Genomic DNA, 13,737 nt, shown 5'->3' on the forward strand with positions numbered 1-13,737 from the left:
TCTGCGGGCCCAGGGTAGGGTAACAGCTCCCATCTGGCCCAGGCTGCCCGAGTGCTTCTGGGAGCACAGCCCCGGAGCCATGTGCACCCTGGCAGCTACAAGAGCGGTTTCCTGGAGGGCCCTAGAGCTCACCCCTGGAGCAGAAGGGGCTGACTTGTGACCCCACGGCCCTTCCCTGGCACCCCACCCGCTTGGCGAGGGACCTCAGGCCTCTCTGTATGGTGCTGGCACCACCCACGTGAGGTCACTGAAGGGGGGCTGAGGGAGGAAATGAGGGCCCAGCGGGAGCCCGCATCCAAAGAGCTAGGAAACCCCTGGGTGCAGCCCCCCAGTGAGGCGCCAGGACTCCTGGGAAAGCTTGTTTAATAAGTACGATTCCAGCTGGGCCTGGCCATGGCCAAATGAGCTCCAGCCCAAGGCCAGGCTCTGCCCTCTGAGAGCAAGCCAGGCTCCCCACGCTGTGTCAGGGGAGAGAGGGAGAGGCCCTGCCCGACGGCTTGCTCCCCACCTCCACCTCCTGCTGGTCTCAGCCAGAGGGAGGCGAGGGGTGCAGCTGGGCGCCGGGCATGGTCGCCCATGGAGGTGTGAGCCAGGCCTCAGGGCTGTCCCCAGGCGTCCAGGCCAGAGTGCAACAGCAGGGTCTGCTGCCCCAGCGCCAGGCCCCCTCGCCTCCAGGGCCCCCGAGGGCAGCCTGGCTGGCGTGGCGGCACAGGGCACCCTGGCTGGTCCCGGCTCGAACAGGCCAGACCCAGCGCGGGGCTGGGAGGCCCAGGGCATCACACATAGTCTAGAATCTCGGTCTCCATCTCGTTCTCACTCGCGTCTGACGGCTTGAAGTCCTCCTCATCCTCCTCCTCCTCCCCCGACTCGGACGTCAGCTGCTCCTTCCCGCCGTCGGCTTTGCTCGGGCTAGAGAAGAGAGCTGGGAGGGACAGAAGGCCAGAGTTACCCCGACACAGGCTGCCGGGGGCCTGCGGGCAACCAGGGCGGCGCTCTTGAGGGGCTCGTGGGGCAGGACGGCGCGGGGGCCGGGCTAACAGCACTGCGGGAACATTCTGCTTGGAGCTTCCTTTTGGGGCGAGGGCCACGGCCTGGTTTCAGGCTCGGAGGTGCAGGGGCCTGCTCGCGTCAGCCGGTGGGGGTGGCTGTGCCTGGTCCCCACCAAGAAGCCGAGAGGGGCCTCCCGAGTGCTCTCCCTGCCTGGTCAGACCCGCAGCCCAACGAAAGCCCAGCCCCTGGGACAGCGGGGAGCGGGGTGTAGGGTAAGGGACCTGGGCTCCTGCTGGCCCATCCCCACTCTCCCCTGGATGTGGGACGGCGTCAGGGTGTAATGTTCAGGCCCCAGCGGCAGCACTGCCCAGCCAGGCTCCACCCGGGAGGCCTCAGCCCGGTGGGGGCAGTGCCTCCCTTCCCCTTGCCGCGCGGCCCTCACCAGGCCTCTTGGAGCGGATGGTCTGCCGGATCATGAGGGACATGGCGTCCCGCAGGTCGTCGCTGGTTTTGGGCAGGCACCACCCGTCCCGCTCCGTGCAGGCGCTCTCGGCCCCGTCGTTGCGGTGAATGATCTTTTGCAACCTGGGGGTTGGGGAGTCAAGTTCTGTGCTGGGGTATCTGTGAGCTTGGCTGCGTGCTCGGGAGCGGCCCCAGTACAGCCTGTGAGGAGCAGCTGGACAGCGCGCTCCTGGGCCTGCTTGGCCCCTGTGCACACAGCATGTTCCCTGTGAGAGGAGCTGGCAGCTCGCCCCAGACTTGAGGCCGTATTTAACCTGCACCCCGGCCCCCACTTTGTAACTGCCACTAAAGCAAGTGGATTTGAGGGTTCTGGGAGTCAGGTCAGCCCCCGAGGAGCAGGGATTTCACTAGAACAGATGCTGCTCAGGGCGCAGCCTTGGGGACGCGAGCCCAGAGTCCACCCCAACCCCAGAGGGGGCCTTCGCCCCAGACTCGCGCCCACGTGCCATGAAAGAGCTGCTGGAAACACACTGGGAGAGCCTGGACCCAAGTTCCCGGTCCCACCTCACGCCAGGTCCCCCCTACTTACTCCTCCACATTCAAATCACACAGCTGGTAGAACATCTGTCGATATGGCGGCAAGGCCCCCTCCCGGAAGATGTAGACCGAGTCCTGGGGAGAGGCGGGGAGAAGGGAAGGTGGTGGAGCTGCCCGGGGCAGGCGGTGTTAGAGACACACACGCTGGCCAACCACGGAGTCCTCTCCAAGGAGCTGGCTGGTCCCTGGATTCCCGCCCTCGGCCTGGAGCACAGGAGCCGCCTGTGTGGCAGGTCAGGGGCTCAAATGGCCTCACGCTGGCTCTGCTGTCCGAGGCTCCCTGCTGACCTCAGGGATTGATGGCTTCCGGGAGGTCGCAGGCCCCAACATGGCGTGGCTCAGCCAGAGCCACGCTCGCCTCCTCGCCAGGCAGGGCCCTACACACCGGACACTGTCCCACTGCCCAGCTGGTGCTCGCCCTTGCCCCGAGCAGCCAGGAGACAATGGTGCAGGGAGATTGTCCCCAGGCCCTCTGCCCTCTCCTGCAGGCCCACTCTGTGCCACCCCCGATGTGAGGTATCTGACTCCAGGGTGGGCCCCCCACTGTGGCACATGTGCAGCAGCCGAGCATGGGGAAGGCCTCTGGGAAGGATCTTCTGCAGATGCAGATGTGGGCTGTGGGCCCTGGCGCGTGCCCCTGCAGCACTGCCCGCCCTCCAGCTGGGCTGCACGGTGCTGTATTCACATGAGCCCAGGCCTTACCTGGCCTCCCACGTCCGCCGCTCATGGGCAGCCCTGCACAGCAGTGGTATGGGTGCCCCTGAGGCCAGCCACCACCTGTGGGCACAAGCGGCCTTCTGCGCCCCCTGCCTAAGCTCCCTTCCTGCTGCCCAGGCCACCCTGATGGCGGGAGTGGAGTCTAGGTGCTGGGCAGGCAACACTGCCCCACAGAATCCCGGGGGTCACAGTGCAGGCCCTGCACAGCATGTCAGGCCTGCACAGGGCCCTCACTGGTGCCCAGGGGCACCCACCTTGAGCTTGTACTTGCTGGAGGCCGACTTCCGTGTGCCAGCCATCCCCGAGGGACCCAGGCCCTGCTTCAGGTCATGCATGGTGACAGGCTGGCTGGCTGCAAGGGACGACAGCAGTGCTGTGGATACAAGGTGGCCTTGCTCCCCACGCGCACCCTCTGCCCGCCCGCCCGTCCAGGTGCCCGTTTCGTCCACGCTGCCGGTGAGGGCGAGGGCCTGCCTGCAGAGGCTGGCACTCACAGGTCTTCTTGACGGTGATGGGGAGGCTGTAGTTGTAGGTGCTGCGCTTGGCCTTGACGGGCATGTCGCTGGGGGCGTAACCTGCAGACCAGGGGGCGCATCAGGCGGGGCTGGCCTGTGTGCCTCCTGGATCAGCACTGGCTCCAGAGAAGGGGGCACTGACCACACAGGCTGCGGGCAGTGGCTCATGAGGCCGGAGCTGCACGGCCTGGCCCGCGACAGGCGCCAGGTGACCACGGGCCAGGCAATGATGGCGCCTGCGGCTCAGGAGCTCAGGGGCAGCAGCCGGGCCAGGGCAGAGCAGACCCTCACTCTACGCTGTTGTGCGGCCCGCAGAGCTCCCCAGGGGGAAAGGGCTCTTGTTCTCGCCACTGGAGACATCCTTAGCACAAGGGAGAAGACTAGAAGCGGGAGAACAGAAGAGAAAGACAAGGAGCAGATCCTGGTCATCTTTACCGTATTTCATTCCACAGCGGATTCGGAAATCAAGCACCTGGTAGATCTTGGCTTCCGGGTGTTTCCGGGGGTCATACCCGTATCGGATCCACAGGCTTCTCCAGGGGCCTGTGATCTGAGAGAACCAGTGGGAGAACATGGAGGGTCAAGACCCACCCTTGGCCCCCTCAGGACAGAGGCCTATGCTGGGGCAGCACACACCCCAAGGCATGCACACGACTCTGGACCCCAGTTCTGCCCGTGCGCTGGCACCAGGGCTTCCATCTGGTGGCGGTGACGCGGGCCCTCCCCACAGTGTGTGAGCATGGAGACGCAGGCCCTTGCCACGAGCTGCAGCGCTCCGCGCTCTGTCCACGCTGCTGCTGGCCTGGCCTCACACGGCGCCCGGCAGGGCCTCAGGGTGAGAAGGCCGAGCAAAGAACCCACGGCCGCTCTCTGAGCCCTGGGGTATGAGGACGAGGGGCTGAGCCTTTCTTATCCCTGCCACGTGTCATGTCTTCTGCTAGACTCCCCTGTGGCTCCACGCAGGGGCCCTTGGCAGGCAGAACCCCTTCATCCTGGCACTAAGGAGGGCCTCGGTAATGATGCCCCCACCTCCATGCCCTCTGGGACTGAGTCCCCATTGGCTCTGCCCCCTTTGGCATAGGAAGAGTGGGCAGAGGCAGGGGGCCACTGTGGCTGGGGAGCTTGCGGCCAAACAGGTCAGTCCCCAGGGAGGTCCCCTAGGATCCTCCTCAGGGGTAAGCACCCCCCCAGGAAGGAGGAACAGGAACGGTAACCTGGCGACCGGTCCTTAAAAAGTTCTTCAATATGAGGTCAGTTAAAAGCGTGATCCTTAACCCCAAAGCCACCCAAATCTGGCCAGAAGTAGGCCCTTCTAGGGGCTGTCGCACTGTCAGGGGTGGGCGCCTGCTCTTGCTGTGGCTCTCAGAGGGGACTTCAGGGGTAGGATGACCTGGGGAACTAAGCTGGGTGGACACTTACCATGTAATAGGCCACGAAGGGCAGCAGGACCTTGAGCTTGTCAGGGTGGATGCTGAGGTTGGCCTTGACAGCATTTCGTGACCAGATGGGGCGGATGTCGAACAGCTGGGGAGTGAGGCAGAGGCCACAGTGAACAAGGCAGCTCCCCCGCCCCTCGCTGAGACCCGCCATCCTTGCCTCTGGGGACGCGGGGACAGGGGAACGAGCCCCGGCCGGGTCTTCCCAGAACCCGCAAGCTGGGGGGGCACTGGCAGGACGAGGCTGTCCAGCCCATGCAGGCGCTCGGCAGGTCCATGAGTGGACAAAGAAGGGCTGGGGCTGGGCGCCAGGCGGAGGCCACCTTATGACAAAGCCCTGACTGCCCCCCACTGAGGGCATTCTAAGACGCATCTTCAGCTCTGGGCTTTCGGACACCACCCCGGGGCGAGGCATCCGGGTGCTACTGAACCCTAGCACCCGCTTTCATAAAGTCAGCTGCCCGGTGAGGGAGCTGAGGGCGAAGGGCCCAGCGCTCACCTTCCTCAGCTCCTCCTCCACCTTCTGGTCCATGGGGCTGGCACACACCTTCTTCCATGTCTGCACCGCGGCCTCCAGGGGCTGCGCGGGCACCTCGTCCTCCTCGAAGTTGACAAAGATGGCATTGTGGGGGCGCCGGGCTCTGCTCAGACCGATCAGGTTCTCCCCGGCGACAGGGGGGTTATTGTAGCCTTCCCTGCAGGCAGAGGGAGCCAGTGAGGCGCGGGGCACGAGGAGACTCCAGGTGCAGGCCTGGCAGGATGAGGCAGGGAGCCCACCAGGCTCGCCGTGCCCGCGGTCGAGCATTTCCCTGGAAGCCTGGCCGGGGAGAGGAGCCTGCGCCCCCAGGCTGACGCCAGGAGCGAGAGGAAATGACTGCCAGACAGCCGGGAGGAGTGGGGCCTGTGGCTCGAGCAGAGCTGAGGCTGGGGTGCAACAAAGGGCACCTGTGGGAGGCTGGTGACAGGCGGGGAGCAAACTCAGCACCTGCTCAGCAGCCTTCACTGCTCAGCCCCCTAAGCCGCAAAATAATCCTTGAAGGAGCCCCTTCTTGGGGAAAGAACAGAGGCCCAGAGGTCAAAAGCTGCCTCCCAGCTCCTTCTAACAATGTTGCCCAGCGCCAAACCCAGAGAGGCTGCGGAGACCCCAGCCCACCCGGCCAGGTCTCCAGCCCACCCAGGCCATCCCCTGCAGCCAGGCCTGCGCCGGGAAGTGAGCTGGGAAGTGAGCTTCCGCAGGAATGAGCAGCTACCGCTGTTGCTACAGCCCCTCGGAGCACAGGGGCTAAATGCCAGGTGCCAGGCTGCGCTCTCTGCTCACACAGGGCACGCCTGGTGCTCACAGGTTACCACGGGAAGGTGGGCGTGGGCAGAAGCCCGCCACCAGCTTTACCACTACTGCTTCGTGGCTAATTTCATCTCATCGGACCCTCCCCAGGCCACCTGTCCCGACCACCATCCGGGGCATCGCTGCCTCTTAAACATGATCCCATTTAATTTCCTACAAGGATGGGCCAGCTGCACGTCTGTGCTAAACAGCAGATTTGTCCAATTTGGGAAACCAAATTGGAAAGTCGAGGCCTTTTTCGAGGTGACTCCACTAGGAACCCGTCCCCATAGGGCAGCTTCACCCTGATTTCAGATGCCTCCCAGAAACCCCGGGCACCTGAAAAGGAAGCCCTGTGGCTCACTCCAGGAGGGGAGCTGTCTGCAGGTCGGCAGCAGCAGGGAGGACCCCTGAGCCCCTGCTGCCCCCCAAGGAGGAGGGACACCCTCAGGCCAGCCTCCTGGTTGTCCTGGGACCCGACTGTGAGGAGCTCAACATCCCCAGACCCAGGCAGGGAGCAGCCAGCGCCCCCCTCAACAGTACAGTTAGCCAGGAAGGCCAGTGGGGCAGAAAAAATCAATGTGGTCCTGGGAGAAAAGGCAGGTTCTCTCCACGTGTGGAAAATCGATAAACCACTCAGGGAGGAAAACAGGCCAAGGGCCAAGGGCGGCTCCCCCGCCCCCCAGCCCCCTCCCCGCCCCAGGCTCGGGTGCAGCTGCCTGCTGGCCCTGCAGGACAGAGAAGTGACTCAGACGCTGCCAGCCGGTGCCGGGGCCACCCAGTGCCGGGGTCAACACCCAGTGCCGGGGCCACCAGTGCCGGGGCACCAGTACGGAGGGAGCTGTTTCTTTTTTTCTACTTTTGTTTGTTTCTGACCATAAGAGTAAAATGTTTGTGGGGGAAAAGTACTCACAACGCTTCAGAAAACAGTGAACTTGCAGACCCCTGCCTCACGCTCTGTGGCGCTGCGCGGGGTCTGGTGGAGTCATGGAAACCACCGCTCACTCAGGGCTCCCGCCGGCGGGCGGCCCGGTTCCTGCTAGTTACAGGTTTCCGTAATGTTTTGGTCTAACGAGCCTGATTTAGAAAAGGCCACGGGAGGGGGGTGTATGTGCGCTCGGGGAGGGGGTGCTGTGGACTCCCCCTGACAGCCTCCCCCGTCACAGCTCTCCTGAACGAGGAGGGGCGCCAGGTGCAGGGGGAACTGCAGCATCAGTCCTGAGAGACGCCCCTCACGGCCCCTGAGGCACTGCGGTGCTGGGGGAGCAGGAGCTGCCGGTCCTGGAAGCTAGGACGCCGGTGGGGTCCATTAGAGGACTGTTTTGGAAAATGTTTGGAGTGTTCCATGGTCTTTTTCTTTAAAGAAAACACTACACCTTCCGCCCAAAATTAACTCTGAGCGCCTTACCCCTTCCACTGTCCACTCTCCAGGGCCACTGGCCCCACGCTGTTCTTTAGCTAGAGCCAGTGCTCTGATCTGGAATATTCTTCCAGGATCGCCCCTGTTCCGCTGTCACAGCTCAGATCTGTCTCAGATGCCAGCAAGTCCGAGAGCCGTCTGACACCCTAAGCCCCCGCCCTGGGGTGACCCTTTATCTCCCTGAAGACACGCATCTGGACACCGGGAAACATGGTTATTCAGACAACTGTCCTGAGCCCACACTTCCAGGCTGTTCCAGGCTTGTGTTAGCCCTGCGCAAGGTCCCGACACCCCAGGGAGACTGTAGGGTAAGTAAAGTGTCAGGCTTTTCTGCCCTCCCACCATTAGGATGGATGATGGATCCTTGCGGTCCTGCACGCATGCCTGATGGCGGGCACCTGGAGGAGGGTGTGGGCATGCGTAAGTGGGTGCACCTGGGCTGACAGACTGGGCTTATAAGAGCAGCATCACGGAGACGCCAGCAGAAGCAGAACCACGAGAGCAGAGAAAGAACCACCAGAGAACGCTGGAGAGCCCAGGTAGAGTGAAGACTTGCTGGGGGCTGGGAGACCTGCCGTGTACCTGGTAAATCCCAATAAAAGCCTGAAAAGCCACCGAGGGCACCTAGGACTCGCTCCTCCTTTACCCGTCTGCTCGGGCCATAGAGAACCCTCCTGCCCTTATACAGACCGAGCTGAAGGAGCCTCGTCCCTGTCATCTGACCAGCCGCTTACTAATTCATCAAATCCGCCAGGCTCGCACTGTTCTAAGTATCTCCAAACTCTTCAGTCTCTTTAACCCCCGAAAAGCACAGGGGCGTGGGCACCACTGTGAGCCCGCTGCAGATGGGGACTCTGGGGGAGCAGCCAGGCTCGCGCAGGACAGCCCGCCAGAGGGCGCCTCGCGCTCCCCACCACCAGGCTCTGTTTCTTGCTGCTCGGACAGTTAATCCGGGAACGTTCTCACCTGCGAGTCTGCACCGAGGCAAGCTCAGGTGTCAGTCCTGAGGCACGCTGCTTCTCAACACAGGGAAGAACATCAACAATTGTAACAGCTTTTGCCAGATTGTTCCCCCGCTGACCCGACCCGGGGCTCCTTCAGGAGAAGGGGTCTCATCACACCTCCAGGACACGCTTCAGGGACAGCGCAGAGCGATCCTCCTGCTGGGCACGGCCTAGGACAGACAGGGTCTCCCCTTCTCGTCAGGGCCCCTTGTCACCAGCCGCACTGCCCCTAGAGGGGCAGTGGCCATGGGCTTGGGCAAAGCCCCTGCTGGCCTGGCGGGGAGCGGCGCCTTGGCTGCCCAAGCCCAAAAAGGCCACATTTTTGGAAGCTTGAGACACGACACGGCAAGACTCCTGGACGAACACCCCCCGCTACGGGTCGGGCCGTCTGCCAGCGCTCTGCTTCCTTTTGCTGGTGGGCTCAGGGGGGCCTCACTCTGAACCCCGTGCTAGTGAGGACCCCGGGGGCCTTACCGGTGCTGCGTCTCGGGCCGGTAGAAGTAGTCGACGGGGGCGTCCAGCCGCGAGAAGATGGGCGGGGGTATGTAGAGCGGCAGCTCCTGGTGGAAGAAGCCCTCCTTCTCGGGCCGCAGCAGGAGCACCTTCTCGTACATGGACACATGCCGGCCGCCAGGCTCCGTGTGCACCGCCAGGTACTGGAAGTCGGACATCCCTGGCAGGAGAGGGCCGCAGGCACGCCCAGTCACGCCCACGCAGGACCCGGCCGCGTAGAGCCCCGCGCCCACGCCTCCTGGGGGGTCGCCGACCAGCCGCAGGACCGACACCACAGCCTTCGCGGCGCCTCGTGCGCCAGGCCGCACACGCTCCAAGTCACTGGCTAAGTGTCGTGTGGGGGGATGGGTTCTGCGGTGGGGGAGGCCGGTCCAGGGCAGCGCCTCAGCGTGCAGCGCGTGGGACCCCCGGGCCCTGCTGGCGCAGACGCCGAGATGCCGCACGTCTGACGAGCCTCAGGGAGGCGGCTGCAGCCAGCCGGGGACCCCGAGGGGCAGGCTGAGGGCCAACAGTCGCCAAGTGACTCCCTGGGGAACCTGGCTCCGCCGCGGGGGGTCCTATGGTCCCCCCCATGACCGACGCTTGAACGCCCACCCGTGGCCCCGTTTTGTTCTTTCCCTTTCTCCTCCTGCCCCCTCAATCTTCATTCCCATCCGTCTCCCCCAGCGTGGCAGCCGTAACTGCAGACACTTCCGAGGCTAGCCAGCCGTCTGGCAAGGGCCGCCCGTGTGCCTGGCCTGGCCTTTACGGGCATCGGCCCTGGCCTGAACCTTCATGAGGGCTGAAGGCCCGGTGCAGACGAGGGCCTGGGCTGAGGGAAGCCGAGCTGCCGCCCAAGGGACACACCCCAAAGTTCCCATAGTTCCCTTCCCTGGCCCCTTACCGCCTCCTGTCTGGGGTCCCTGTGGTAGCAAACCCAACTGAGGGCCACGAGGGCTGTCGATCTACTGAGATTCAAAGGGACGCGCGGTCCCACAGGGCTGGGGTGACCTGGGAAGGCTGCAGAGGGAGCGGGACCAGCAGCAGCCAAGACCGAGAAAAGGTCTCACACCACCGGGGGTGGAAAACTGGAGGCCTGTTTTACTTGGGTCCCACACAGTGGGCTTAAAAAGAGGGCAGTTGCTCATAGGCTGCAGCTTAGGGGTGCAGGCGACGGGCAACCAAGGGACGGGCAGAGGGGGCTGCTGGCTGCTCTTAGCCCGTCCTCCTGTCTGGGCAGATCCTGCCACCTCACACGGCCTCTCAGGCAGGGGGCAGGGGCTTGAACCCCCCCAAGAGCTAGGAACACACTTGGCAGAGACCTTGAAATTTGTAAATGGTGGAGACGATGCCAAGGATCTCGATGTGGAACGTGGCCGTGGCGGGAGCCTTGGGCCCCTGGCCCTCGGGCCGCCTCGTTTTCTTCCTGATGCGGAGCAGCAGGCTGCTGGTGCTGAAGCGGTTGGCGCACACGGGGTGGCAGTAGGGGTCCTGGGGCCGGAAGTACAGCTCCAGCCTCTTGGTGGGGTCCGCGTAGATCTGTGGCGAGGCCAAAGGAGAAAAGTGAAGCCAGGACCAGCCGGCAGGGAGCTGCTCCCGAGCCAGAGCCCAATGGTGACCCTGACATTCAGGGTCTCACACTCAGCTTTTCACTCCCAAAGACTCATTTTGAAGCCCAAGGATCTTAGTGTTTATTTAGTAGGAAAAATGAGCAGAGTCTCTTCCTTGTCCGGGGCTGTAAGGCCAATGGTCAGGTAAAGCCACCAGCTATCAAGGTGCAATCTGGGGGTCACATGACTTTTCTGGTGCTGCCTGGGTCTGCATGGATCTACTCATCTCCCGAGCTTATGGGGGCTCTGAGCCTTGTGCAAGACTTTCTACTCTAGCAAACTACCCCCACCCAGGGTCTTGGTATGCAGCCACATGCAGACGCTTGTAGGCGCAAGGAGGTGACATCAATTGGTAATCACCACCTTGGCTCTGACTGGCTGTTACTTATCTTCCCCAAGTCCCGGTCCCTTCTCCCTACAATGGACGTAGCACAGCCTACCTCACAGGACTGTCACGAGCAGTAAATGACAACACGTGCAGACCACTTGGCCAGGCACCTAACAGACACTCAGCCTGTGTGCCCCACCCCCGTGAAAATGACTGCCCCACACAGGTGTCAGTGTGTGTGTCTGAAGGCACCACCGGCAAGCTCATAGGACAGGGCCTGCTGTTAGGAGGAGCTCAGGCAACACCTAGGAAAAGGAGATTCATGTATTTTTTATTTTTTTTTAAAGATTGATTTATTTATGCATACAAGAGCTGGGGTAAGGCAAGAGATGTGGTGGTGAGATGATTTACCAGAGACACAGTGGGGAGCAGAACAGGCAGACTGACTGAAATACACTGCTGAGGGGAGCAGCGGGGAGACAGGGGAGGTCTGCTGTGCCATGTGGGTAGCTCCCTGGCCGGGGATGGAACTCGTGCTGCAGTGGCTGTGGACAGCTTCATAGTGCTGAGACTTAACCCCTTATGCCACCAGGGAGGCCCCATCCTGGAGAATCCCTTCTCACCAAAAACACATCTGAGACTTCTGGGCTGGGAAGGGCCCTGGATGTGGCCTGGCACAGTGGAGGTGCCCGAGAAACATGGATGGACTGAATGAATGGCCAGAATCTTTTCCAAAGGGTTCACGGTGTAGCTGGGGAGATATCCCTGGGGTTGGTGATAGTGAGGGTGCAGGCAATGCCACGGGAGCGTGATCAGGATAAAAGAACAAACGCCACCGATGGGTCCACTATGGCATCCTGTGCTTAATGTCCAGTTGAGGCTTCTGGACATGAAGGATAAGGAAGCAGACAAGGAGAGCCCACACTGCAGAGGGGCGGGGCTTGTCTGACCCACCTTTCCTACCTGCGTCTTTAGCTCCTGCACCAGATTTTTGTGAGGACTCAGACGTGCAATTGAGAACTATTCGGGAAGCAGGCACCCACAGGAGTGACCGAGACACACAGGGCCCTGCTCTCTTGGAGTTTACAGTCCCAGAGCTAAGACAAGGAATAAGTTGAGATAAAATTTCAGATTGCAATTAACAGGGTGAGAAGGCAGATGTTAACTGCCAGAGTCCACTTTAGTTAGGACAGTCGGGGTAGGCCTCTCCAAAGGAGAGACGGCTCAAGATCTGGTGCAGGAAAAGTGCTTACACAGAGCTAAGGACTCATCCCGGCTCCTCTGTTTGCCGGGAGACCTTTAAACAAGTTCGCTGACTTCCCTGTAAAATGCGGACGGTGACAGTGTCTACCTGGTTAAACCAGGGTCACCTGCAAGTACAGCACCTCGCACTGTGTGTGGTACAGAATGTTAGCTGTCGCTACTTGTAAAGCTAGAAGTATACCACACTGCTCCTCCGTCGCCCTGCCTGCGAAGCAGCAGTGTTGTGGGCCAAACGGGGTGAAGATTCAAAGTCCAAGTAGCGAGAGGCCTAGAGGGGCTTATGCCTGGAAGGTGCAGCCCCATCCACGCGAAGTCTCATTTTTATTTAGAACCAGGTCCCCAGAAGGTGGGCAAGCACGTGGGGAATGTACATGCGTGGGGATGTGTTATCCGGGATGCGAGGTTGTCAGCTAAGGTGGAGTGACCAGGGGCTACTGCTTGGGCGGGGTGGGGGTTCGGGGGGTGGGGTGTCTCCACAGTTCCTGCCAGCCAAAGATCCTGTCTCTAGTCCCTGTTCCTGCCTAACTTTCTGCTAATCTGTACACGTAAGGTTTGCAGCTGGTCTTGCTAGTCTGGCCGTAATGCCCGCCTGCTGCTCTCGGCAGATGCTGGATTCCCGGCAGGCTCCTCACGCCAGGTCCCGCGCCCGGGTGAGAGGCCCCGCCGGCTCCGCATGCAGTTTGGCCGGCAGAAACCCTGGCCCGAGGCGATGCCCGCTGGCAAGGGGGCGGGCCGGGGGTTCCACGTCCTCCTGGCCTCCAGACAACGATCCGCGCCGCCCGGGCCTAGCCGCGCTCCTCCGCGACAACGGGCCGGCTGCGGCCGCGGCAGGTTCAGCAGGACGCGGGGGGAGCCGGGACCCCGCCCGCCGCCCGCGCCGTCGCCAAGGACCCCGCCCGCCCGCCCGCCCGCCCGCCCGCGCGGCCCGCCTCCTCCCCGGGCCCGGGGCCGCCCCGCTCCGTACCCGGGAGACGCCCTCCTCGCCGCCCAGCGTGGAGAGCATCCTGGCCACGTCGCGCACCGCGCCCGGGAACTCCACGCACACCAGGCGCCGCTCGCGCCGCAGCTCCACCGGGACGGCGCCTCCCGGGCCCGCGTCCGCCGCCCCCGCCGCCATCCCGGCCCGGCCCGCCGCGGCCCGGCGTCCGCGCGCCCCCGCAGGCCTCGCCTCGGTGGTTCCGGGAAGAGACGTTCCGGCTTCCTCGCCGCGCCCGGACTCGAGGGCCCGCGGGAACGCGCGCCCGAGGGGAGCCCGAGGCTCGGGGGCGAACGACCGCCGGCCCTCAGCTGGGGGCCGAGGGGAAGCGGGGGCGCCCCGGGGGCGGGGCGAGGGCCCGTCTCGCACCCTCCCGCGCGGGGCCCGGGGCCGCTGTCGCGACTTCAACCAATGAGAACCCTAAGCCCGGCAGAAATTTTAGCCAATGAGGAGCCAGGAGGCAGCCAGGTTCCACCCCCCCAAAGGTTAGCCAATAGAGAGTCATGACCAGGCCGCGTCATCGTCCGTCGTCGCCGTCCACCAATGGCAGCTCGGGGCGGGCCCTGGAGAACTTCCGGTGCGCCTCGCGCGGGCAAGCTCGCG

At 63.2% G+C, this 13,737-nt stretch overlaps 1 protein-coding gene across 1 annotated transcript; it reads right to left on the bottom strand.

The window, feature by feature from the left end:
• Window positions 1-356: 356 nt before the first annotated feature.
• GTF3C5 (general transcription factor IIIC subunit 5) lies at window positions 357-13,376 on the bottom strand. The gene is made up of 11 exons (XM_084236737.1): window positions 13,123-13,376; window positions 10,280-10,496; window positions 8,940-9,138; window positions 5,217-5,412; window positions 4,701-4,805; window positions 3,717-3,831; window positions 3,261-3,341; window positions 3,021-3,118; window positions 2,042-2,124; window positions 1,433-1,575; window positions 357-922 (listed from the first exon to the last, which is right to left on the bottom strand). Exons 1-11 carry the CDS (start codon window positions 13,273-13,275, stop codon window positions 777-779), a joined length of 1,536 nt encoding a protein of 511 aa, XP_084092863.1. The 5' UTR covers window positions 13,276-13,376; the 3' UTR covers window positions 357-776.
• Window positions 13,377-13,737: the final 361 nt, after the last annotated feature.

This window comes from Talpa europaea (assembly GCF_964194135.1).
Source record: "Talpa europaea genome assembly, chromosome: 7".
Classification (NCBI taxonomy): Eukaryota; Metazoa; Chordata; class Mammalia; order Eulipotyphla; family Talpidae; genus Talpa; species Talpa europaea.